The sequence below is a fragment of the Rhinatrema bivittatum genome, chromosome 12 (genome assembly GCF_901001135.1).
Source record: "Rhinatrema bivittatum chromosome 12, aRhiBiv1.1, whole genome shotgun sequence".
NCBI classification, from domain to species: domain Eukaryota; kingdom Metazoa; phylum Chordata; class Amphibia; order Gymnophiona; family Rhinatrematidae; genus Rhinatrema; species Rhinatrema bivittatum.
In genome coordinates, this window is record NC_042626.1 from 22162546 (window position 1) to 22190365 (window position 27820).

The window sequence follows — 27820 nt, forward strand, 5'->3', positions numbered from 1 at the left end:
TTTCTTCCTTTTCATCCCCAGTAAACCAAAGCCCGACCACATCTCCTGTGACCCAGGCAAGATGCACAGAAATAGAACAGCCCAGCAATGAAGGGGCCACCACAGCTCAGCAAGCTTCACTAATTGCCTTTCCAGGATACAGTGCTTAGATCCAAAACGTAGAACTGAAGTATAGGGAAAGTGTCTATATAGGCAGTTTTGAGTTTCCTGCAACATATTGACATGCCTTAAGTGCCTGGCCCTGAGGTGAGGTGCAATGGGTTGGAGGGGAAGACGCCCCACTGATTCAGTAGTCAGGAAATTCTACATCAGTAGCACCATTTTCAGAGCTATTTACCTGGGCATATTGGCCTAGCTCCGAATGCAACCCCCACCCCTCTGTGGCTACCAGCATACGTGGATTTCTATAGCATGTGTACTTTACTCGGGTTAAAAAATGGCATTCCCGGATAACGGAGTGTTTAGGTATGGGGGGGGGAGGAAAACAGCGCCCCCGCATTTCATTTTCAAATGCTGTATGTTTACTTTATCCCCAATCCCCACCAAATCAGTCACCCGCACAAGCAGCAGGTGCCACAATCAGACGTTTTTAGGGCGCACACTACGCAGGATTATTTTCAGCGACAAACTAGAGGGCGTGCACCTCTAAAAATGAGTCAGAAAGTGCACACTTCAAAGACGCCTGGCAGCAGCGTGCGTAAGAGCGTGCGTGCCCGCGAGGCTGCGTGAATGGCCGTGCGCGCGCACGTAAGCGGGAATGTCTAGGGCGACAGCTCAAGGCAAGACTTTTTTTTTTCTTCCATTGCTGGCAAGATTAAATCAGAAAAATGTTACAAATGTGAAGAATTCTGCCAAAAATCTTTCCTTCAGAGCAGAGCGAGACCTGGACAGAGCATTGTCTGTTTCTGCAATAAGCTACAAATCCAGTCCTTCTCTGAACTGCAAACACCTGGGAGGGGAGGGACAGCTCCGCACCAGCACCTCCGGGAAGCATTAGAATATTCTGAGAGAATCTAGCCCTAATGGAAGAAAGGCTGAACAGACCAGGGAGGTTCAGCTTGGAGAAGCAATGACTGAGAAGGGATGTGATAGAGGTGTCTAAAATCAAGAGTGGAGTGGAACAAGTCAATAGAGAATGGTTACTTACACTTCAAAAAGTACTGCAACTAGGGAACCCTCCATAAAATTAACAGGTAACAGATTTAAACCACAACAACAACAAAAAAAGTATTTGATTCAGTCAGTTCACAATTAAGCTGTGGCGGTTGTGGCTAGAGGGCGTAGGTAAGGCTAGGAACATGGCTGGGTTCTGAAAAAGGATTGGAAAACTTTCTGAAGGATAGGTCCTTTACCAATTATTAGCCAGGAAGCCCAGGGAATTGCCACCTCTGATTTCTGTAAGTTAGCAACAGAAAATGGATCTCCCCACTATGATATTCCAGGTACTTCCACGTAATTGGGACCAGTCACGTGTTAGGAGACAGGATGTTGGGCTCAGTAAACCATTATTCTGACCCAACATGGCATTTATAAAGAATGGACTTTTACCCATTCTGAGAAGACCAATCTTTACTGAAAAGGCTTCCAGATATTTTATACTGCTCACTTGTTCATGAACTGAGCCAGGGAGGGATAAGTAAAGGAAACTTGTGCTTTAGAAGAGGGCTCAGAGCATTTGCTTGTGGCATTACAGTTGGAGATTGTGACTTCATAAACAGGACAGAGGCTAAAGATGCAGTTCAGGGGCATATACATTATGTGAGATTGGTTGTTTTCCATGCAGCAGTGTCTTTCCCCATTTGGCTTCTGTACAATATAACCCCACCTGAAAGAATCCCTTCTCCACTGCTAAAAGTCAAAATGTACTTACATAATTCTGGGCCTGATGTACTAAACTTTTTTTCCCCCCTCACTGACACAGAATGGGAGAAAAACACTTCAGTAAAATCAGGCCCCTGCAACGTTTGTCTCCCCTTATTTATGGCAAGCAAAAACAATCTCTGTCAGCATAAGGGGCAAGAAATCTTATGGGTAAGTCATTTTGAGTGAAAGGTAGGGTAACCAGAGCTGTCAGAAGGAGCAGGCAAAACAGAAGAATGTCTGGGCCACTGCACTATCACTACAGGGATAGAAAAGTGAGCTCCTGCTGGGCCACATCATCAAAAGGGGTCTGGCTGGCTGTGTCATCAGAGGTGTACCCCCAAGGTGTGTGGGTGAGGATGAGTGCCTGGGTATGAGAGCCAGGCTGTGTGTGTGAGAGAGGCTGTATAAGAACTTGTGTGTGAATGGGAGTGAGTAGGTGGGTGAGTGTATGTGTGACTACCTGTGTGTGGGTGAGAGTGTGGAGGTGGGGTTTGAGAGCCTATGTGTGTGTATGACTGCTAGTGTGTGGAGGAAGGGAAGAAGACAGGTGGAGAAAAAAAAGTCAGAGAAGAAATGTGGAGGGAAAAGAAAAGCCTGGGACCAGCAGATTAGAAAAATAAGATCAGACAACAAAGGTAAAAAAAAAAAATATTTGGAATTTTTAGTGATTGGCATATGTCATTTTTGGGAATGTGCATTACCTATTTGTATTTTGTCTCTTCAATATTCCACTGTTCAGTGTCTGGTTTCTAGGGCTTTTGATTTTATTTTTGTCTGCATATTTCTGTTTCTAATTTGTAATCCCTTATTCTGTATTAAGGGTCTGACTGTGTTCTGCATGAGTAACTGAAGTGCAGTATTTCTGCTGGCATGTAGTTTTTCTGTAGGGCTTTGTTCAGTTAACCCCTGTAGGTGATGTATTAGTGTTCTAGGGCACGGTATAATATTTGCATTTGCAGGCTGTTGCTGTTTGAGTCTTGAGAGATTTGTGTTACTTCTCAAAGTGTTTGGCAGTGAAGGGTTTGTAGTTACTGAGATTGTGTGGAAGAGGAGGAGAATTGAGTGAGAGTGCTTGTGAGTCTGGGGAGTGAATGAAAGGAATAAGAGTAAGAGTGTGTGTTTTTAAGAAAGAGCACATATGCATGTGAAAGAGTATGAGAGTGAATATGCACGTGGGTTAGTGTGTGCGCTACTCCAAAGTTGTCTCAACAGATTGGGTTGGTGTAAGCGTAATATTGATAGGCTTTTTGCATCAAGGAAAGTACTGCTTACAGGGTAATTAAACCAAAGATTTTTGCTTGCAGCAACCCACTCCTTAGAAAGAACAGTGGACCCCCCCCCCCCCCCAAATCAGCAGCAACATCCAAGGGCACCCCTCCTCCTTAATCACCCTGGGTGACATTTAGCCTGACAACAGTCCTGGGGTGACCTCCAACACCAGCTCACAAGGTTTTTCTAAATAGTCTTAAGAGTTTCTCATCGTGAAAATATTGCTACTTGGCATGAAAACACAGGATAGTTCATCTGCTCATAGAATCTGAATCTATTTGGAGTTCAGAAAGTTTTTTTGTTTTTACTGTTGAAGAATTGGCTACAGATGCAGAGTTTTTCCCCTTCCCCTGGATCAGCATGCAGAGAGCTGTTAAGCAATCGCAACACATCTGGATTCATGGACCTTTTAGTTTAACTAGCTAAGTACTGTGAATGCAGGGGGTGGGTGATCCCAGGAGAGGGAACAGGACAGGGACTCGGCTTGGCCACATGAAACCAACAGCAGTAGCCCCTTTTGTGGCACGAGATCGGAATAACTCGTTCAGCAAGCCCATAGGAGGAGAAGGGTGGGGGCTAGGAAAGCGGAAAGCAAGGCAACGTTATAGCATCAGGGCTACAGCTGGAAAGATCGGTGGGGGGGAAGAGAGAGGTCTCAGGGTATCATTTCACTCAGTCCCTGCTCCCCGAGGGAAGCTCCTGCCCCAGTCCTGATTCTGGGGAAGCTGGGAGACTGGCAGGAGCCCTGCAGTCTGGATTTCTACAGCTGTATTGTTTTTAGTGACAACTGGATTTTAATACCCTGCGATCATGTATTATTATCTAGGAGGGGAGTACATGCACATAGGGCCGTTCTTCAGAGGCTGGCTCCCCACCCGTCACCCCTTCCGAGACGACACGAGGGCAGTTTACCTTTAGCAGCACTCCCGGAGGGCACCATCCACCTGGAGATTGGGGCGGATCTCAGCAGCTCGGGCAATCGCCGTTTAGATACCGCTCCTCGCTTTCGGATGTTTCGGCGGACGGCGGCTCCCAGGGTGCAGAGCGGGAAGGCTCCTGCTCGCACTGAAGCTCATCTCGCTCCGACCCGGGCGAGGTTTTGGGTCCGCCCCCGCAGCCGGGGCGCAGGCGGAGCCGGACGCCACCCTCCCCTTCCCCGGAGACTCCACAGGGACGGGCGAACAAGGGGGCTCTTCATCCACAGGCTGCAGGGGCGGCGGATCGGCCAGGGAGCGGAAAGAACCTTTGCAGAGGGAGACAGGGAAGAGCAGGTCGGGACAGGGGACCTGCAGGGGCGCGGGTGCTGCAGCAGCCCCTGCCAGAGCGCAGCTGCTGGGGGCCCTTGCTAAAAGTGCAAAGACTCGGGGGATGTGCAATGAAGTTAGGAAGTTGTACATTTAAAAGTTTTTCCCTTATCATAATTAATCTCCATCAGCAATTAGTAAGGGGGACTTGGGGAAAGCTACTGCTTATTCTTGTGCTAAGCAGGATGGAATCGATTTAGCGTTTGGGATCCTGCCTGGGCACTGCTGAACAGGACACCGGGCTTGACGAACTTTTCATCTGACCCACTCAGCCAACGTTATGGGTTTTTTTTTTTTTGTAATTTGCAAAGGGATTTCTACCACTAAAAGTAGCACTTCACCAGCAGGAGGAAGTCCAGGGCCCTCCAACGACTGTTATTTTAAAAAGTATAAGTACAATCTTTTGGTAAAACTGCTAAGACAAGCCTGTTAGGAAAGGTAGAGCAGCTCCACGCACAAAACCCGTCCTGAAGGAGCAGTAGCTGTATTTATTTACTCCACATCATTATCAAGCAGACATATCTTGCCTGTTGCAGCAATTAAACAGTTCATAGTAGAATCATCATGAGTTCCCCCGCCAGGCCGTGTATTGCACTGGATGCATTGGGAGGGACAGAGCAGATCAAAAACGATCTTCAACAATATTGAAACAAACATATCTCCCTGCATGCAGTTGCAAAAGGCATGCAAGATATATCTGCCTGATAATTATGGTGAATCAATAAATACCTCTACTACTACTTCGGGATGGCTTTTGTGCCTGGAGATGTTCTACCTTTCCTAACACCCACTGCATTTGATTCGGCTAATGTTGCTGGGATAATTTTCAAAGCAGCCATATATAGGGTGACATGTATGTACAGTTGCTAACATATGCACAATATTAAAAGAAAAAGCCATCACATTGCAGTAATCACACCATCCCACTCCCTGGGTGTGACTGTCTCCATAGCCACACTGCCTTGGTTTCTTTCTGAGCATTTGTTTTTTTTGGTAGCACGTACATTTGGCCTCATTAAAATTGCTGCCCTTTATTTTTAGGTATCCAAGTGGACGAGCATAGCAACCATACTACTAAACTTCCATTAATGGAATAATTTACTCCACATCATGCAACTGATGTGAAAATTTTCCTATTTCCTGTCTCAGCCCAACAGCATATGGAAGGCTTTTGTGTTCCACAGCAACTTTCTCCCACAAACTCCTTCACCTCCCTGATTCCATTACTTACTGTTGATGACTTTAATAAGAAACAATGCTAGAAGGGAAAAAAAAAAGAATAGGCTGAGCCAAGAATCAAACTACAGCAAGGCAGCTTTGAAAGAACGCCTAAGTTGACAGAGAAAACATTTAAACTCACTATCAGCGCTACTAGCCCCAGGCATAATCAGCATAGAACAGCTTCTGGTCTCTGATCTTCTCAACTTGGCCTGCTAGGTTGCTCTCCAATTTCAACAGGATGAAGGTTATGGGAAGGAATGAGAACTGACAGAAAAAAAATATAGGTGATAAAAGGAGAAGGTAGATAGAAGAGTGGCAGGGAACCCTACTTGCAGGGCTCACCCAGCAGGCAAAGTCAGACTAGATTTGCTTTAATGATGGTAAACTTTTAAAGAGAAGGAGAATGCAGCATGGCAGGTGTACTGCCTCACCACGAGGGTGCAGTCAACAACAGAGGCAGATGCTAATCTGCCGGTGGTATTTTCCAGCCTGTTGTATTCCCACTGCATACACGGACAGGATTATATAAACTGTTAACCAGGGAAATAAAGAAATATGCCATCCAATCCAGTGTGTGACCCCCCCCCCCTCTATGATGGCCAGCCATAGACAGAGCAAATTCTCCAGGTCTCCACGTGGAATGAAGAGCAGGAGTATCCAAATTTAAGAGCTTCAATAGCTGCTCTCCTACTCCAAGCCATACACACACATGTTTATTAATATTTTTAATTAGATCCCACCCAAAATGTCAAAACAATGAAAATAAAACAATGTGACAAATTGTCCACGATTATCAATGGTATAGTGCAGAACAGATGTATATTGAGACACATAAGAGATGATCCCTAGATTCAGACAAGACAAACATCAATATAATAAGAGCTTTTCAGCTAAAACAGCAAGGTCATGACAGAGAAGATTTAAAGTAGGTGGCTAGAAGTGGGATTAGATTGAGGATATTGACTATCCTGAAAGATGATGTTAGGGGGTCTGTATATTATTAGTCAACCTTGTTTCATTTAATTTCACCGATAGGGCTGCACAGGATATTGCATCTGTGCTATAATGCCTTCCTTATTGGTGACAGATACTTGCTAATACTTCATTGGTTCTTAAATTAAAAAGTGTATTACATAACATTCTAGAAAATATAATTCACAAACCAATCAAAATCAAATATAGAAAACATTTATCAGAAATAGCTGGATAGGAATAGAGAAGCCCCAGCTGAACCTGGCATGGTAACTTCTCAGCAGGCAGATCCTGTGTCTAGAGAGCACATCTGGTGCAAGCAGGATGGCTTTCAGGCTTGAAAATATCCAACACACGGAAGCCAGAGACCCAGAAGTAGTTATAAACAGCATTATATATCACCACAGCTGGAGTCTCAGTAGCAACCAGAAAAGCAGTTATATACAGCTCTACCACACCCCGAGACCTGGCAGAAGCATCTACGGCGTAGTCATACACAGCATCCCTTATCAGAATCCTGGGAACAAATCACATCAACCTTGTTCCCCAAACCCCCAAAAAATTCAGTGCTACAGCAGTCAAACACAGCACCCCATCTCCCCCAAAGCCCTAGGAAAAGTTACAAACTCACCCCACAAGGCAATATATCTAACAAACCGTCATCACCCCCCCAGGGCACAGAAGATAGTGTCTTTCAGTTCACTAACGCTAAGCTGAAATCACCACAATCATCTACTCTCAAGCAAACCACTATAGTTCATCATCATTTGCAGACAGAACATAAGGAAGATTGTAGTGAGAGGGAATATTAACGAAACATTAAGCTCCAGCCTCCAACAAACAGAAAATTCCCACAGCCATCAAGAACAACAATTAACATCTGGAGCATATAAAACGCAAGCCTTTATTTCTGCAGCAGGAGCCAGAAACACAAAAGCAGAAACTGCACAGCAGCTGGTTTCTAAAACTGCTCACTGTTCCCAGAACGGGAGAGTAGGTGGGTGAGATTCACATGGAAGAAACTGCCCAATCAGAGTTTACAGAACATAGCAATGAACTGATGTTCCAGATGTCTGGAACTGGAAGCTAAGACGACCAAGGATGTTGTGCTGTTTTACGATTTATGAAGGTTTGATTGATTGTAATCTGAACTGAACCCATGCCATAGAAGTGGTGGAAAATAATTACATGTAAATACAAATAAACAAACAAAAGGAAAATTAGTTTCTTACCTGATAATTTTCGTTCCTGTAGTACCAAGGATCAGTCCAGGACACCTGGGTTGTGACTCCGCACCAGTAGATGGAGACAGACTAAAACTTGTGGGCGGAGCCATATATGCCCCTGTGCCAGTCACAGCCCCTCAGTCTTACGGAATGTCAAAGTAGAACACAACCAGAGAAGTGAACAAAACTAGATACCGCTAACTAACGGGGAAGAAACACCCCTTCTGGAACCGGGCTCTCCAACCGAGAGAGCGAACAAGCGAAACAGAGCAAATCAAACAACACAGAGCGGACTCTCCGTTACTTCAGCGCAGCACTGCGGGCGGGATCCTGGACTGATCCTTGGTACTACAGGAACGAAAATTATCAGGTAAGAAACTAATTTTCCTTTCCCTGTACGTACCAGGATCAGTCCAGGACACCTGGGATGTACCAGAGCAACCTACTGAGGGTGGGAAGCAGAGAGTCCCGCTCGGAGAACCCTCTCTCCAAAACCCCCAGAATCGGTAGCCCGGACATCCAGCCGGTAATGCCGGATAAAAGTATGCAACGACTTCCAGGTGGCCGCCCTACAAATCTCTTGAGGCGACACCTGAGAAGCTTCCGCCCAGGACGCTGCCTGAGATCGAGTCGAGTGAGCCCGCAGCCCCACAGGAAGAGGTTTTCCCTTCACCAAGTACGCTGACCCAATGGCCTCCTTGAGCCAACGAGCGATCGTTGTGCGGGACGCTGCAGCTCCTTTCTTTGGTCCAGAGAAGAGGACAAACAGATGATCTGTGACCCGAAACGGATTAGTGACCTCCAGATATCGGAGAAGGGATCTCCGCACGTCAAGCTTTCGTAACTCCCTCTCTTCTGTAACAGAGGAGCCTCCGCACGCAAAAGCAGGCAACTCCACCGATTGATTCACATGAAACGACGAGACCACTTTCGGAAGAAAGGAAGGAACCGTCCGTAAGGAAACCCCCGAATCGGAGATACGCAAGAAAGGTTCCCTACAAGACAGGGCCTGTAACTCGGAAACCCGCCGTGCCGAGGCAATCGCCACCAAGAATGCCGTCTTTAAAGTGAGATCCTTAAGAGTTGCGCGTTTCAAGGGCTCAAACGGCGCCGTGCATAGAGCGGAAAGAACCCAATTGAGGTTCCAAGCCGGACAAGGAAGACGTAACGGGGGGCGAAGGTGCTTAGCACCCCGAAGGAAACGAGCAATATCCGGGTGAAGCGCCAGAGACTTACCTCGCAAACACCCAAGCGCCGCCACTTGGACCCGTAGGGAACTGCACGCCAGACCTTTGGCCAGACCCGCCTGGAGGAACGCCAGAACATCAGAGACGGAAGCCGAAGTGGGGACCACCCCGCGCTGCACGCACCAGTCTTCAAAGACTACCCAGACACGGACGTAAGCCAAAGACGTCGACTGCTTCCTGGAACGCAGCAGTGTGGCCACCACCGCATCTGAATAACCTTTTCTCTTCAGACGATTCCTCTCAAAAGCCATGCCGCGAGACAGAAGTGATCCGGATCCTCCAAACAGACGGGGCCCTGATGGAGTAGGGCCGCCATTCCCTGGAACCGAAGGGGTGCCGCTACTGCCAGTTGTACGAGGTCTGCGAACCACGGCCGGCGAGGCCACTCCGGTGCCACCAAGATCACGTTGGCCGGATGCAACTCTATGCGCCGTAGAATCTTGCCGATTATCGGCCACGGGGGAAACACGTAGAGCAGCACATCCGTAGGCCAGGGAAGCACCAACGCATCGACGCCTTCTGCCCCCCGCTCTCGACGTCGACTGTAAAAGCGCGGGGCCTTCGCGTTGTGCCACGTGGCCATCAGATCCATGTGGGGCACCCCCCACGTTTCGCAAATGAGAAGAAATGCTTCGTCCCCCAGCTCCCACTCTCCGGGATCCAGACGATGACGGCTGAGATAGTCCGCCTGCACGTTGTCGACTCCCGCTATGTGAGACGCTGCGAGGTTGCTGAGATGTAGCTCCGACCAGGCCATCAAGCGCTGAGCTTCTTCTGCCACCTGGGGGCTCCGTGTCCCCCCCTGCCGGTTGATGTATGCCACGGTGGTCGCATTGTCCGACAACACTCGGACTGCCTTTCCCCGCAGCAATGGTAGAAAAGCCTGCAGAGCCAGACGGACCGCCCTGGTCTCTAGGCGATTGATAGACCACTGGGCTTGCGACACTGACCACAGGCCTTGAACTGAGCTCCCTAGGCAGACCGCTCCCCAACCGGAGAGGCTGGCATCCGTGGTCACCACTGTCCAACTGGGCACCAGGAGAGAGACTCCGGCGGAAAGATGACTTGGATCCAGCCACCACCGCAGGCTGGACCTCGCGTGTCCCAGTAGAGGAAGCGGTAAATGGAAGTCCTCCGAGACCGGCTTCCAGCGGGAAAGCAAGGATGACTGTAAGGGTCGCAGATGAGCGAACGCCCAGGGAACCAGCGCCAGCGTGGAAGCCATAGACCCCAGGACCGTAAGGTAGTCGCACACCCGCGGCTGGCGAAGAGACAACAAGCGGTGCACCTGAGTGAGCAGTTTGCCCCTCCTTTCGAGCGACAGAAACACCTTGCCCTGCTTCGTGTCGAAAAGAGCTCCCAGATATTCCAAGGACTGCGTGGGTGTCAGATGACTCTTGCTGAAGTTGACCACCCATCCCAGGGACTGCAACAGATGGAGGACCCTGGCCACCGCCATCCGACACTGATCCTCGGACTTCGCCCGAATCAACCAATCGTCCAGATAAGGATGGACCAGAAGACCTTCTCGGCGCAGTTGCGCCGCCACCACGACCATCACCTTCGTGAATGTACGAGGGGCCGTTGCGAGCCCAAACGGGAGCGCCCGAAACTGGTAATGCCGGCCCAGAATGCAGAATCTGAGGAAGCGTTGGAACGACGGCTGAATGCCTATGTGAAGATACGCCTCCGTGAGGTCCAGGGAGGCCAGGAACTCGCCTGGCCGGACCGCGGCGATGACTGACCGGATCGTCTCCATTTTGAAGCGAGGAACGCGAAGGCATCGGTTCACCCCTTTGAGATCCAGAATTGGTCGGAACGTGCCGTCCTTCTTTGGTACGATGAAGTAAATGGAGTAACGGCCTTCGCCGTGCTGGCCGACCGGAACGGGGGAGATGGCTCCCAAGTCCTCTAGGCGGCGGATGGTGTCTAGCACCGCTGCCTTCTTCTCGGGAGCCTTGCAGGGTGACACAAGGAACTTGTCCACTGGAGTGCGAGCAAAATCTAACGCGTAGCCGTGTCTTATCACGGTGAGGACCCACTGGTCCGACGTTATTCCGGCCCATCTCTCGTAGAACGACAGCAACCGCGCCCCGACGTTGGGAACGGCGTGCTGAGGCTGCGGCGGGAGAAGGGCCGACCTCCTTTCATTGTGAAGATTTGGGCGCCATGATGGCCAGGGCACCTCCTGGTCTACCATAGCGCCTCCCACGAAAGGACTGCTGATGCTGCTGCTGCTGCCGCCACTGTGGGGTACGGGAGGAGGAAGACCTGTATGATTGCCCCGACGACCTTTGAGGGCGCGCCTTCCTGGGCCCCCGAAAACGGGACCTGGATGCAAAGGAAGACCGCGACCTGGATCTATCTTCAGGCAACCTGAAAGCCCTATTTTCCCCCCAGGGAAGCCATTAAATCATCTAATTCCTTGCCAAACAGTAACTTACCCTTGAAAGGCAGCGCCCCGAGGTGAGCCTTAGAAGAGCCATCCGCCGCCCAGTTGCGGAGCCACAGGAGGCGGCGCGCCGAGACAGCCGCCACCAGGGATCTAGACGAAGTGCGCAGTAGATCGTGGAGTGCATCTGCACCATATGCTATTGCCGCTTCCAACTTATCCGCTTGTGCTGCCTCCTCCGCCGAAAGATCCGCATTGGCTTGGAGGACCTGAGCCCAGCGCAAGCTAGCTCTCAAAGCGAAATTCGTACACATGGCGGCCCGAATTCCTAGCGCTGAAACCTCAAAAATCTTCTTAAGCTGTACTTCCAGCTTCCTGTCCTGAAGATCCCGAAGGGCTGTCGCTCCCGTAACTGGAATAGTAGATCTCTTGGTTACCGCCGAAACCGCTGAATCCACCTTGGGGAACTTGAGAAGGTCCAGCGCATCCTCCGGGAGAGGGTAAAGCTTGTCCATGGCCTTGCTGACCTTCAAACCTAACTCCGGCGTGTCCCATTCCCGGAACATGATGTCCGTCGAAGAAAAATGGAACGGAAAAGCCACTGCCGGACCCGTGAGGCCCAACAGGACCGGATCCATGTTCGCTTCTTGCCGAACCACCGCCGGAGGAGGGGGGTCTATTCCCAGTTCCTGGAGAATGGCTGGAATTAGAGGTGGCAATTCTTCCCTACGGAATAGTCGTACCACCTTGGGATCGTCGCCCTCCGCTGCCTGTGACGCCTTTCCTGCTGCAGCTGGAGCGGATCCGTCCCCTGCCACGTCATCGGTCCCTTTTTGTGGCTCTTCAGAGGCATCAGTGTCTGCCCCCGTGGAGGAATCCAGGTCCGCCTCCTGTGGGACGCCACGCGGAGGACGTTTCCCCCTGGAAGCCCTCGGGGCCCCACTGTTGGACTTCTTCAGCGGCGGAGCCCTGCGGGACTCCCTCCGGCCGCGCTTGCCCTTGCTTTTCCTGCATTTCAGGACTTTGCGCAGCAAAAGCGCAAAGTCCTCTGAAAAAGAGCTGGACCCCGAATCAGCCTCCGCTGGGCTCCCCGGGGACCCCGGGTCCCCCGAGGGACCCCCCCCCGCCGGGTCCCGCTGAGGAGACAGCGCCGGAGGCAAGGCCGCAGGCCCTGCCGCTTCCCGCGCCATTTCGCGGCCCGTGGCTAAAATGGCCGCCACTCCCGCGCTGAGCGGGAACAAATCCTGGGGCTTCTCCAACGCTCCCCCCCCGCTCGGCGGTGGTCGCGCGCGCCGCACACGAGCCCCCCGAGACGCCCCGGACGACCCTTCATCGCCCGGGATGCAGGAAGCGCAAAGACCGTCGCGAGAGAGACGCGCGCGCGCCGAGCCGCAGGCTCGGCAAGCGGAGCCACGAGGCATGCCGGCGAAAAAACGGCGCGAAGAGAGGCCGCAACAGAAAACAAGATGAAGACGACAAAAGTCGCGCGAACGGCCTCCCCCCTGTCAGCGGCGCCCCCCCCGAGAGCGGCGACGCAAGGAGCAGCTTCCCCCCTGTCAGCGGCGCCCCCCCCGAGAGCGGCGATACAAGGAACAGAGAGCCGGACAAAACAAAAAACAGACAAAACTTTTTTTTTTTTTTTTTTTTTTACAAAAAACAAGGCCTGTCGCTGTCCGCGGTCCTGGAGCCCTAGTCCAGCAGGGGTGAGTGAACCGGGCTCCCCGGTGTCACCCCTGACACTGCTAAATGGCAAAACTGGGTCCTCGACCCTAGCAGTGGCCTCAACCGGGGGGGGGTAGTCCCCTCAGGACCTCTCAACCCCCCTGGGAGGCAGGGCAAACGGACGTCAGTGACAATTTGGCAACAAATTCCAATTACAAAACCAAAAGCCTAACCTGGCCTAACCCAAGGGAAAGAAAAAAACCAACCCTGACGGAGTACCAGAATCAGGGCAGGGAGGAGCTGTGACCGGACCTGCACCATCTACTGGAGACAGAGTAAGACTGAGGGGCTGTGACTGGCACAGGGGCATATATGGCTCCGCCCACAAGTTTTAGTCTGTCTCCATCTACTGGTGCGGAGTCACAACCCAGGTGTCCTGGACTGATCCTGGTACGTACAGGGAACAAGGATTAGGAAAACTTCACATGAAACTATTTAAGCTATCCATGGAAAAGCTGCTGGTGGGAAGCTTTAACCTGCCAGATATTGTCTAGGCTGGGCATCCAGCTGCAGCTTGCAGATCCTGGACTTCTCCCTCATTCTAGATCCAATACTCGGAAATGGGGAGAGTGCTGCTGATAATACAGTGGAACACCTAGGGGTTAAATGACCAAACAGATGAACAATGGCAGGAGTTGAACAGGGCAAGAGTCCTGGACTTCAAGGGTGCCAATTTTGTTAATATGGAAGCGTACTTTGGGGGGGGAAGAGATTTGAGTAGAGAAAGAAGGCAAACTAAAAGGAAAGGAAACGAAAGCAAGATGGGGGAAAAAAAACCCAAAACAAAACGACTGGGATGTTTTTCAAAATAAATGGCTAAAAATATAAAGTAAAAAATTGTTAGTACTTAGCTGGTAGGCGAGAAATCAAGGTGAAAAAGCAAAATATATTTTCCATGTTAGCAGGAGGAGTACGCGAGGAAAGGGAAGACCAGCAAAAAGTAGAAACATTGAATAGCCTTGCATCATTCAAGGCCAGTCCCGGAGGAGAAGTTCCCAATGGAAGCAGCCAAACAAAGAACAGCAATGACATTTTCTCCAGAGGCAACACAGGAGGCTGCTGGGAGTCTGCTGAATTCTGCAAGTTCTGGCCAGGGGCTGCTGCTATTTTTACTCCTTTTATGTTTGTTTGTTTGTTTTAAACAGAGGTCACTGCAGCACAAATATTTCTGCACACCAGAGAGAGCTGGAGAAAGGCACAACTAAAGCTCCATGCCGTTTTATAATACTTTTATTTGATTAAAGAATCCATATTCTCTCCTCCTTTGTGAACAGTGGAATGTGCAATATTCCCCTATGTAAATATTATACAGGGTTACAAAAACATGTTCATTTTCTTCCTTCTATATTTATGCTCCAGCAAAGAATTTCCTTTGACAACAACTGAAACTAAACTGACTCAAAAGCAACTCATGAACCAAACCAGATTAATATTAAAAAGTCACAACCTGTATAAATGACGCCGTTTGAGTGGAAGGCAAGGGGGGAGGGGGCTGCTCTTGGCTTTGGTACATTTCTAAGTGAAATTAAATACAAAATCAGGAGATCCCACTCTGCAGAGGCAGGGAAAGATGGGGGAGGTGGGGGGTCTTTGGCAGATGACATCCTCCCCCCCCCCCCCCCTCCAGATACCAACATGCAAAATGACAAAATATTTTCTGAAGGGTCTGGAGATTTCTCTGTAACCCTGCTGGCAAGGAGCAGCGGCCCCAGGGCTTTCATCAGACGTCACACACGGTTTTCGGTGTAGGCTCTGCTGCCGAGGCATATTGGCCACTTAAAATAAAAGCAAAAAGGCTACCCACAGACTGGAAGGGATTCAGCGGTCACCGTGACTGCCAGCATACTCTTGGCGAGGGGAGGACAGGAGGGCAATGCTTCTGTAGATGAGATAGTGAATTTTAAGAGCGCCAGTGGTACAGTCCAGGACGGGGGGTTTTCATTGTGCCTGTACTGTCACGCATGCATCACTGCCAAACTGACATATAGCAAAGCAAGCCACTTTGCACGCACAGCTTAGAGGCGAGGTTAACTTATAAAGTCATGGGCAGAGGTGCCATATACCAGAGAGCCACAAAGAGAAGGCGAGTAGGGGAGGAAGCAGGCCAGGGTCATAGCCTCTGTTAGCAGGAAGCATTCTCCAGAAGAATGCAGTCATGGCTACTGAGGTGGAGAGAGAAGAGAAACAAGCAGCTGTTTCCTTCCTCGCACTGGGAACAAGCACCCTCCATGAAGAACCCCGCTACTCCTGCCCACACCCAGAACAGAATTAGAGATCCTTACAGATCCACCCCCAGGATCAAGGTCAAAGAAAAACAAACACACGCACACAAAAAAACACATCATATGAAAGTACAGCAGGACACAACAAGGGTTAGGAAGAAGAACGGAGTGGTCTTTGTATTATGTAACCTAACAGAACCAAAGAGGAGCAGCCTTTCCCCACACGGTACTCTGTTCTGTGCCAGACACATCCCTGGCGGGGCAGACCAGGGGATCACGCACTCTTGAACAGAACACAAACCACCTTATTGGATCAGCAAAATCGTCTTATGTATTCTGTACGTTTGGAAAAAAATTCTTCAGCATTTGAAAATTATAAAATGTAACTGCTTCTTGTTGCTGCTGGCGTTACAGGATCTCATACTTTTCCACCAAGAAAGCAGTCTCTGTGGAGAACCTCACAGGACTGTTCCCATCCACCTGCGTCACTCTGTTAACCTGCAGAGGTAAAAAAAACAAAAAAAACAAAAACCAGCAGCAGTTATTTGGGTGCTGACAAAATAGTTAAATATGGAAACTTAATCAAAACTGATCTTGCTTCCGTGGGGCAAACAAACTATCCTTGTCAAATATAATGACCTAACAACCTTCAATGTAACCAAAACCTCTACAACAAATCCAGCTCTTATAATTATATATTTTTTTCCCTCATAGCAATTACAGTGTAATACAAATCATTTATGAATGTCTCCCTCCAGGAATGGATCATCTTAGCCATTGGGTAAAAGAACCCAAAAGATGTTGCAAACAGCTCTGTAGATAATCTGGTCACCCTCCAGCAGTTCTCAGCATCAGATGAAACCTCCCTCACTTGTGAATTCTAATGTTTAATGACTTGCTCAATAAGATTCCAATAATAGGTGATGGAAACTTTGCTGGACCAATCAGAGCAAGAGAAAGCTGATGGTCCAGATTGGCAGCTTAGAATGGCCTTTGTGGCCCCAGACACTGTTCTAGCCACAGGCAGTCAGCACAGAAGTTTTCCAGGTAGGTACAGGTAAAGTAATTTAGGTGTTCAATCTAATGCAATTACTAATATACAATCTTCAATTGTCTCAGGTATAAAAGATATAATGGAAACTCAAATTAAGTATGAACAATTGGAAAACAGACAGATGTAAGAACTTACATCTGTTGAATTTCCCTAAAACGTTGCCTACTGTCTGGTACAGAACTATTTAAAAAATGTGGTTGAAATAGGTAAATTGGTTCTTACCTGCTAATTTTCGTTCCTGTAATACCACAGATCAGTCCAGACAAGTGGGTTTTGCCTGAGGGAACCAGTCCCCTGGTTTTCAGGGCCCCTGGCATGATGCAGGCGAGCTCAAGGCAGGGGTTCCCAACCCCCTCCTGGACGCCCGGCTGAAACTGAGGGATGGTCCAAGAAGGAGCTACCTCTGAAATTCTCCTACTTCAATTTTTCTCTCTCTTAATCTCAGACTGCGGGGGTGCACCTCTACAATCTGCTGGAGTCAGAGAGATACTGAGGGGACTGCAAGTGGCACTCTCTGTTATGTAGCAGTGCCTCAAAGTTCTGTTTCTCCGACTCCACCTGCTGGTAAGGAGGAAAAACCCACTTGTCTGAACTGATCTGGGTATGCTCAGGAAAGGAAAATGAGTTTCTTACCTGATAATTTTCGTTCCTGTAGTACCACGGATCAGTCCAGACACCTGGGTTTTGCCTCTGCACCAGCAGATGGAGACAGAAGTTTTTACAACAACCCTGTCATATATACCAAGGTGCCACCCACAGTCCCACGTAATGTCAAAGCAGCATGGAACAAACACCAAAACAACTAACTTCCCATCCATAAGGCTCAGTGAAACCCCAAACTGGGAACAGAACTCATAGAACCAAAAGAACCAGCGAAAAACTAACCTTTCGAAAAGAACCACCATATATGAGCGGACTCTCCATTACTTAAGTGAACACAGTTACGGGCGGGGCTCTGGACTGATCTGTGGTACTACAGGAACGAAAATTATCAGGTAAGAAACTCATTTTCCTTTCCATGTACGTACCCGGATCAGTCCAAACACCTGGGATGTACCAGAGCCAACTTACCTAGGGTGGGAGCCGGAGAGGCCCGCTCTGAGCACTCCTTCTCCAAAGCCCCCGGAATCAGAAGCCTGCACAGCCAATCTATAATGCCTTGCAAAAGTATGCAAAGATTTCCAAGTAGCCGCCTTCAAATTTCCTGGGGTGAAACTTGTTCACATTCCGCTCAAGAGGCGGCTTGTGACCACGTAGAATGGGCGCGAAGCCCTACCGGCACTGTTTTACCGAGCAGCAAAGACACTGATCCGATAGCTTCCTTTAGCCAGTGAGCTATCGTAGACTTTGAGGCCATATCCCCCTCTTTTCGGACCACTCCACAACACAAAAGATGGTCCGATACCCGGAAAGGATTTGTAACCCCCAAATATCGGAGCAGAGCCCTGCAGACATCCAGTTTCCTTAAATCCTTCGCCACTGGATCCGACCGGTCCCCTCCTGAAAAGAGGGAAACTCAACCGACTGATTCATGTGAAAGGTCGACACCACCTTCGGAAGAAAGGAGGGAACCGTCCGCAAGGAGACACTGGAATCGGAAATCCGTAAGAATGGTTCCCTGCATGACAATGCCTGTAATTCCGCCACCCTACGTGCCGAAGAAATCGCAACCAAAAATACCACCTCCAGCGTCGTTCGCTTAATGCCGAAAGCACCAAATTGAGGTTCCAGGAAGGGCACAGATGGCGAAGTGGTGGACGTAAATGTTTTGCCCCCCCCCCCCCCGAAGAAAACACGCCACATCAGGGTGTAACACTAAGGCCACCCCCTTGATCCGACCTTGGAGACAGAGCGCCACAACCTGTACCCGTAATGAACTACAAGATAGATCCTTAGAAATATCGGTCTGAAGGAAGCCTAGAATGTCCAGGACAGACGCCCACGTAGGATCCGCCGAGCAGTCCACCACCAGGCTTCAAAAACTTTCCAGACCCTGACATATGCTAGGGAAGTAAAAGACTTTCGCGACCTCAATGTAGCCACCACCGCGTCCAAATAACCTTTATTCATCAACCGTTGCCTCTCAAAAGCCATGCCGCTAGACAGAAGCGATCCGCCTCTTCAAAACAGACGGGGCCTTGATGAAGAAGAGCCACGGAGTCCCGAAACCTGAGAGGTTCCGTGGCGGTCAGATTGAGCAGATCCGCAAACCAGGGACGCCGGAGCCACTAGGATCACCTCCGCTGGATGGAGCTCTATTCGCCGGAGCAGCTTTCTGATCAGCGGCCAAGGAGGAAACACATACAAGTAAGATGTTCGTCGGCCAGGGGAGGACCAGAGCATCGACCCTTCGGCTCCTGGTTCCCTGCGCCGATTGTAAAAGCATGGGGCCTTGGCATTCTTGAAAGTGGCCATCAGATCCATACATGGCGTGCCCCACCGATGGCAGATGAGTTGAAATGCTCACCTGTCCCTGAAGCTTGACTACACGTACGGCGGTGAGAAACACTCTGCCCTGCTTTGTGTTGAAAAGGGCTCCCAGGAACTCCAGAGACTGTGAAGGTATCAAGCGGCTCTTGGCAAGGTTGACCACCCAGCCAAGCGATTGCAAGAGCTGTAGCACACGGTGGATAGCTGCCTGACACAGAACCTCGGACTTCGCCCGAATCAGCCAATTGTCCAGGTAGGGATGCACTAGAAAGTCTTCCCTCCGGAGCTGAGCTGCAACCACCACCATCACCTTGGTGAACGTTCTGGGAGCGGTGGCGAGACCGAATGGCAGGGCTCGGAACTGATAGTGATTTCTCAGGATGCAGAACCTGAGAAACTTCTGGTGGAACGACCGGATGCCAATATGGAGGTATGCCTCTGTGAGATCCAGAGATGCTAAGAACTCTCCTTGACGTACTGAGGCGATAACCGACCGAAGAGTCTCCATTCTGAAACGTGGAACTCGCAGACATCTGTTGACTCATTTGAGATCCAAGATTAGTCGAAAAGTTCCCTCCTTTTTTGGAACTATGAAGTAAATGGAATACCGACCCCTGCGAAGTTCGCTGGATGGAACCGGTGTTATAGCCCTCAAGTCTAGAAGATGCTGTATTGTGCCTTGTACAATCTCCCATTTTTCTCGGTATTCGCATGGAGATATCAGAAACTTGTCCCAAGGATGCTGTACAAAATCTTGACTTATCACGGTATGGACCCACTGGTCCGACGTTATTTTAGTCCATTTCTCGAAGAAAAGCGATAGTCTGGCACCCACATTTGGCACTTGGTGGATGACAACACTACCCTTCATCTACGGGAGTTCCACAAGGCTCCTCCCTTTCACCAATGCTCTTTAATATCTACTTGCTCCCTCTTTGCCAACTGCTAACTGATTTAAACCTTAAACACTTTCTTTATGCAGATGACGTCCAGATAGTCATCCCCGTCAAAGAATCCTACAGCAAAACCCTAGAATTCTGGGAAACTAGTCTTAAAAAAATTGATGAACTCCTCTCCAACCTTAATCTAATACTAAACTCCTCAAAAAGCGAACTCCTCCTAATTTCATCTGAATACAGTAACACCGACTCAAATCCTCCACCCAATTTACAAACTCCACAAGTAAGAAACCTGGGAGCTATCTTTGATAACAGGTTAAACCTAAAAGCATTCATAAATCAAACTACTAAGGACTGCTTCTATAAACTCCAAGTCTTAAAAAGAACAAGACCTCTCTTCCACTTTCATGACTACAGAACTATTCTGCAATCAATAGTATTTTCTAAACTAGATTACTGCAACTCTTTGCTATTAGGTCTCCCCTCATCTCACACGAAACCCCTTCAGATGGTTCAAAACACGGCTGCGAGAATATTAACTAACACACGGAGAAGAGACCACATAACACCAATCCTCAAAGACCTGCACTGGCTACCAATTCACTACAGAATCATATATAAGTCCATAACCACTATTTTCAAAGCTATACATCAACACTCTCAGCTCAACCTTCAAATTCCTCTCAAAAAATTTACATCCAACAGACCAATCAGAGAGTCCTATAGAGAAACCCTACAAGTACCACACTCCAAATCCATGCGGCACATAACCACCAGAGACAGGGCTTTCTCCACTGCAGGACCAACACTGTGGAACTCCATCCCACCAGATTTGAGACAGGAACCCTGCCTGCCCACATTCAGGAAAAGACTCAAAACGTGGCTATTCATGAAAGCCTTTCCTGAACTAAACTGAACCTACTCCATCATTAACTAAGCACTCAGACTTTGCCTTATTCACGGCAACTAATATCCCTACCTTATAATTAATATTCCTACATCATAAACACAATTCACTAATGCCTTAAGCACATTGACTGGCATTTACGTTCTTTCGATTTAATCCCCTGCTTCTTTTCTATGCTCCAAGTTGTATTACTCCCTTGTTTTATTGTAACTGCATACCTTAGCCTTCTCTTGTTTAATGTTTTATTATTATTATTACTACGATTATTATTATTATTAAGATAAATATTAGTTTTTACCTTTTTTGTTACCTATCCACTTGTTAATTGTAAACCGACATGATGCGATATCTATTGTGAATGCCGGTATAGAAAAACTTAAAATAAATAAATAAAATAAATGACTGGAACCGAGGGATGGTCCTGCATTATCTCATTGTGAGGCCTTAGCCCACGCTGTCGACGGGGGGTTACCTGGTCTGCCAAAATGTCTGCCACGAAATGGCTGAGACCACGACTGTTGACTGTTGGAACTTGGGCGAAAGGACAACACGGACGCTCGAGCCGGCCGTGGTCACCTAATAGCTCGGAACCGAGACAGAGCAGGGAATGACCCTCGGGACCGGGGCCTGTCCTCCGGTAGTTTGTGAACCTTATTCTCCCCCAGAGATTGGATCATGTCCTCCAATTCCTTACCGAACAACAACTTTCCTTTGAAAGGAAGCGATTAGAGGTGGGCCTTAGAGGAAACATCCACCGCCCAATTCTGGAGCCAGAGTAGCCTGCGCGCCGAAACCGCGGACACCATGGATCTGGCGGACGTGCGCAATAGGTCGTGCAGAGCATCCGCACTGTACGTGATGACCGCCTCAAGCAGATTTACCTGAACCGCCTCCCCCTCAGAGGTCAGCATTTGGCTTGGAGGTGCTGGGCCCAGCGAAGACCCGCATGCAGTGCAAAATTACTGTACATCGCTGCTCGGACCCCCAATGCAGACACCTCAAACACCTTTTTAAGTTGCATCTCCAACGTTCTGTCCTGCAAGTCCTTGACGGCAGTCACTCCTGTAACCAGGCTAGTGGATCTCTTAGTAACAGCCGACACCGCAGCATCCACCTTAGTGACTCGGAGCAGCTCCAAGGCATTTTCCGGAAGAGGATATAACTTGTCCATCGTCTTACTCACCTTCAACCCCAACTCCGGGGTGTCCCATTCCCGGAAGAGGAGATCCATCGCCGAGAAATGGAAAGGAAACCATAGGACCCCTGAGGCCCAGCCGGGACTCCACTGGTTGAGACTCCAGCCCAAGCTCCTGTAAGATGGCCAGAATCAACGGAGACAGCTCCTCTTTCTTAAAGAGATGAACCACCTTTGGATCATCACCTTCCATCATCTGAGAACCCCTGCCAGAAACCTGCGGTGGGTCTGCATCGCCCCTGGCCGTCCCCGGGGGCGTACCCTGCAGGTCTTGATCGTCCTGAGACAGAGAATCCGAGTCCATCTCCGCTGGTATGGACCGCAAGGGTCTCTTGTACTTAAGCAAATCAGATTCCCCTTAGGATCTGCCCCTCTTCCTCCGGTCACGCGGTAACTGCAAAGGCTTGTCCACTGCCTGCTTTCTTCCAACTTTCTTTGCTCTAAAAGCTTTGTGCACAAGTAGCACAAATTCAGAGGAGAACGAAGAGTCCGATGAGAAATCAGTAGCCCCCTTGGGGCTATCCTCATGAATAGGAGAGGCTGCCCCCACAGGAGCGCCCCCCCCAGCAGGAAATTGTTGCAGGGAAAGTGAGGGGGCTAAAATCCCCTCCCCCATCGCTGCCCGCGTGGCCTCAGGAAACGTGCCCAAAATGGCGTCCGTTCCCGCGCTCAGCGGGAACGGGTCTGCTAAAGGCACAGAAATCTCTTCTGCTCGCACCTCTGAACGCGGTGCTCGCCCGCGCCCCCCCAAAGTGAGGCAGAAGGACCCTTTCCTCCCTGCACACACTCCGAGCAGAGGCCCGCATGCGACGAGCCACACACGCGGCTTGAAGATCCCCGAGGCATCGGAGGCCCACTCAAGTCCCAAGAAAACTGGCGAAAGAAAATGTAAGAACACGACTGCGCAGCGCCCCCCCCCCCCCCCCCCGACAAGCTTAGTAAGCGACGGAGAGCCGGCGTGCATCAAGTACAAAGCAACACTTTTTTTTTGTAAATACACTAACTTTCTGTTTTTCTGTCCTGGGCTCTGGATAGAGACAGGACCTGCTTCTGTAAGGGGGTGAGTGAGCCGGGCTCCCCGGTATCACCCCAGCGCTGCTGAAACTATAAAGACAGGATCCTCGACCCTTAGCAGCCTCCTCGACCAGGGTGGGATGGTCCCCTCAGGACCTCGCAACCCCCTGGGAGGCTCACAGAACCACCAACGGGACATTCCCCTGTATTATTATTATTTTTTTTTTTTAATTTAAAGATACAGCCCCTCAAAGCCAACTAAACCCTGACTACACTCCCGCTTCAATAAAAGGCTATAATCAGGAAACCAGAGACTGTGGGTTTTGCACCTGCTGGAGACAGAGTAAGACTGAGGGACTGTGGGTGGCACCTTGGTATTATATGCCAGGGTTGTTGTAAAAACTTCTCGGTCTCCATCTGCTGGTGCGGAGGCAAAACCCAGGTGTCTGGACTGATCCGGGTACGTACAGGGAATCTTCAATTTTCTCCTTATAAATCTTTTCCTCTAATTCCTATTATATACCAGACAAAAGAAGAATTTTAGGAGCAGCAGAAGTTGAAATTAATGTTTCATCCTCAATTAATAGTTCAGATTTCTCTCTTTATCTGCTAGGTCCACCTTTGTAGTATCTTTTGTATCCGTTCAAGACAAAGAACAGTTTCTTCAGCAGTATTTTAGATATAAAATGTTTTGTGGCATGCTGTACAAGTGTTTCCAGATGTATCTAGGGAAACAAGTTAAGAGGAAAGTGTTTCTCAATTTGAAACCTCAGGTCTTAGCAATAGGGGCCTTTTTTTTTTAAATATAAAATTCTCCTATAAGTGTTTGCGTATCAGGGAATCTTTTTGAGCCAGTTAATTCAGAAACCTTTATTTTGATTAAGTCCACCTGAATGTGCTTTGATCTTTGTATCAGGAGTATAGGCTGCTGTCTCCTTTTGATATGGACTTTGTTCTTTATCAGATGTGTATGCGATTGTTTTGTATCATGCAAATGATTACAACTTTATAAATATATATAAAAAAACCACATTACTACTAATTTGCAAAAGCCTCTTCCAACAGTGACTGTTAATGTAAAAAGTGTAAATTAAAAATATCATACTTCTGAAGCATTTTAATCATGGTACTTTGCTTACCAAGCATTCGTTTTTATGATTAAAGCTATGCTGGTTATCTCACGAAGTGAAGTGAAAATGCAGGCATAGAAATGGGAGGATCACAGCACAAGAAAATGACCGGCCTGACTAACAGATAAACTGCTGCAGAGTTCAGGTTCCAAGTCCAGTCTGACTGGGAGCAGTTTGGTTGAGTGCACTCGAGCTCTGTATACCCAACAAAACCCAAGTAGTCAATATCCTAGGAGTAGAGACACAACCTAGAGGTATTTGCTTTTAGAATATCAACTTTGAATTCCATTTATTTTAGTAGAGGTTACAAGGAACTGAGGTGTCACCCGGCAGGCTGCCACTGACCAGGGTATCGTCACATGACTAATAGACCAGAAGGCAGCCAGGCAGGGGCTCCCTGCAGTCTGGCAGATTAAGGCCATACCTGTATGTTGCAGTAATTCTTTTTTGAGACGAAGGTGACATGCACAGGGAAGAAGTCATTGGGCTGCCCAGAGATGCTGAACTCCAAGCTTCCACTCTTGTTTTTGGTATCAATCACGGGCAGACACCACTCCAGGGTGTTCCGCCTGCTGTCATGACGATACTCCCCGTCAATGTCCCCAATCACTGGAGCACCAACCCCAGACCTGCAAGGGAAGAGAAGACCGTCAGTACCTTCAACCGACCCAGCTTTCATCTGTAAATAGACTTGTTTTACTCAGCCAGCCATGGATCAAGTTACAACCTTTTCTAAAACACTATATTTGCTTAGACTGATTTGGATTTGTGTGAATGGATTTTGAGTATATGAACAGTACAGATCTTCAAATACTTTTGACTACAAGACTACCTCAGAATATATAAATGAGAACCAGGTCATAGAAATCCAAAAGGACAAACACAGGGCTGTGAGAACAGCTGGGAATGGTCTGCATTTACTCTGCTGCAGTTTGATTATATACTTTATAATTTTTCAGGCTTCTTACTCCAAGAGGGATACAAAGCAAAAACAGATAACACAATAATGAAATAATCCTGACTAGTTTGCCTATTTCTAATTTAAAGAATTTTATTTCAGCATTTATAGAGCAGCCTGCCCTGTGAAGCTTTATATTAGACTATATACAGGTACAGCAAGCCCCTGTCCAAAATCTACATGGGTACCTGAGGTAATGGAAGAAAAAAAGTTACTTGTCCAAGGTCACAAGCAGAAGCAAATTGTGAACTCTGGTCTCATGAGAGCAGTTCCATAAATCATTAGTCTCAAATAAGAATATATCAGATTCATGCTAAAAGGACTATAGATCACAAGCATTATATATACAAAAACATTCACAATGTCAGCACGTATTAGACTGAAGAAGCATTAACATTTTGTCAGTTCTGTGTAGTTAATCTAAGAACACCTGTCCTGTCATCCATTTCAGGCATATCATCAAGAGCAAGGTAAGTACTTCTATCTCCCAGTAGTGCCACCATGCTTCCTTCTACACTGCTGCTTCACATACACTGAATATTTCACGCTGTTCTACATTTCGTGCTATGGAAAGCACTGTGATTGCCATTCCTCTGTATAAATATAGAAGTGGTACAGAACTTACAAGCAGCACCACATGGCTCTGATGAAACAGTTAAAATATACCCACAATACCTACACATCTCTGCATTCTGACATATTAGTACTATATGAACTCATACTTCAAATTTTCCTACAGTTCAGTACGCATGAGCCGCAAAACTTACGGCAGGGGGATTGTAATGACGACATCATTCAACTCCAGAGATTCCTCCTGCAGTTCATACTCAATATTAACATCACAGCCATTTCCACTCTCTGAAGGCCAGCAGTTAACTGTGGAAGTAAGGAGAAGATGTTTATAATCGAGAAGTACTTATTCACCAACTACACAACAAACATGAACAGAAGGAACATAACTGCTGGTCATCTGGTCAGTGCTGCAAACTAGTGCTGTAGAGAATCTCCAGGGTCGCTCACTTTCATTCCCCAGATATTGCCCTAGGGAGCAATCACAGCGCTTCTCACACTTAAAAAGGCAGTGAGGAAAACATGAGGAAGGAATGTTCTAGAGTCTGGCAGCTAAGACATAAGGCCAAAAAATTCAGGGATATGCCTTTGAATTAAAACCAAAAACAAAAAACCCCCAAAATACAAGGAGTGAAACAAGGGTGAGAACTGGAAGTGACCATATCTGATGATCTCAAAGTGGCCAAAAGGAAAACTGGTTCTTACCTGCTAATTTTCGTTCCTGTAGTACCACAGATCAGTCCAGACTCCTGGGTTTTACCTCCCTGCCAGCAGATGGAGACAGAGAAAGTTTTACTGATACTGCTACATAACCTAGAGTGCCACCTGCAGTCCTTCAGTATTGACCTGTACCCAAGCCAAGTTGACAGCAAACTCCCTCCAATGAGCTGGAAGAAGGTGGTTGCCCAAAAAAAAAACAAACAAACAATGGAAAACTCGTTTCCTAAATTTAACATAAGGGATCAGCATTGAAAACATCCAACAACTCTGCACTATATTTTTACAATTACATTTATCACAACTTATTAATCGCTTAACACTGCAACAGGTCTAAGCAATATACAATAAAACATACATAAAAATGTAAACCTAAAGCATACAAAAGCACTATATATAAAGCAACAGTACGAGCAGTAGACTCTTCCCCTCAGTAAAAGGGCAGTCCTCTGGACTGATCTGTGGTACTCCTGAACGAAAATTAGCAGGTAAGAACCAAATTGTCCTTTCCCTGTTCGTACCCAGATCAGTCCAGACATCTGGGATGCACCTACGTTCCCCTTAACTCGGGTGGGACATGCAGAGCTCCACTCGCAGAACACTCTCACCAAAGCACATGGAAGCAGGAGCCCCGACGTTCAAGCGATAACGCCTAGCAAAAGAGTGCAACGACTTCCCAGTAGCCGCCCTGCAAATTTCATGTGGAGACGCCTGTTGTGATTCAGCCCAGGAGCTTGCCTGAGAATGCATCGAGTGCACCCCTAAACTCCCTGGCACCAAGTGCCATTAAAAAATGTAAGTCGATTTCATCGCTTCTTTCAGCCACCATACAACTGTAGCCTTAAGATGCCTTACCTCCCTTCTTTGGACCACTCCTACAGTACAAAAAGGTGATCCGATTTATGGAAATCATTAGTGACCTTTAGATACCTCAATAATGCACGCCTTTCATCTAAGAGCCTAAGCTCCCCTGCATGAGGCCTAGAGGAATCCAAATCCAGAAAAGCTGGCAGTTCCACTGTCTAAGATGGAACGTGGAGACTACCTTAGCCACACAAGAAGGCACCATGCATAAGGTTACTTCCGAATCAGACATCTATAGGAAGAGATCGCAACACAACAGTGCCTGGAGCTATGAAATTCTCCTGGCTGAACAAATAGCCACCAAGAAAACCACTTTAAGAGTCAAGTCCTTAACTGTAGCCCTCTTTAGTGGTTCAAATCGAGCCTCACACAATCCTCTAAAGGACTAGATTCACATTTTCTGCATCTCAGGATGCACACGTTCTTAGCTCCCCGAAGGAACTGTATAACATCCAGAACTGCAGACAGAGGAAACCCTTGTACCTTACCCTGGAGCAACCCAATTCACTACCTGGTACCGAAAATCACCAAAGGCCCGAAGAGCTTCTCAATAGCTCAGGCCACTTGATCGGCCAAAAATCCCTGAAGTCTGGGGCTAAGAGCCAGCATCCCCCGCTGCCTGATCTGCTAAACAAGCTTTGCAC

At 48.2% G+C, this 27820-nt stretch overlaps 2 protein-coding genes across 19 annotated transcripts in view; both read right to left on the bottom strand.

Moving 5' to 3' along the window:
• Positions 1-4501, bottom strand: part of PHLDB1 (pleckstrin homology like domain family B member 1) — a 103893-nt gene extending 99392 nt beyond the window's left edge. For 3 of the 18 annotated variants that reach the window (XM_029574269.1, XM_029574268.1, XM_029574263.1), the window contains exon 1: positions 4045-4494. The gene's annotated coding sequence lies outside the window, so the exon portion shown is untranslated. Of the gene's footprint in view, positions 1-4044 lie in introns of all 18 variants that reach the window. The other 15 variants (XM_029574283.1, XM_029574264.1, XM_029574271.1 and 12 more) reach the window with 12 other exon arrangements.
• A 9927-nt stretch (positions 4502-14428) lies between these two features.
• ARCN1 (archain 1) overlaps positions 14429-27820 on the bottom strand; it is a 28350-nt gene continuing 14958 nt past the window's right edge. The window contains exons 8-10 of the mRNA XM_029572718.1: positions 25793-25901; positions 24492-24696; positions 14429-15936 (exon numbers count right to left, since the gene is read on the bottom strand). Coding sequence (XP_029428578.1) covers positions 15847-15936; positions 24492-24696; positions 25793-25901 — 404 coding nt within the window. The 3' untranslated portion in view covers positions 14429-15846. The remainder of the gene's footprint in view (positions 15937-24491; positions 24697-25792; positions 25902-27820) is intronic.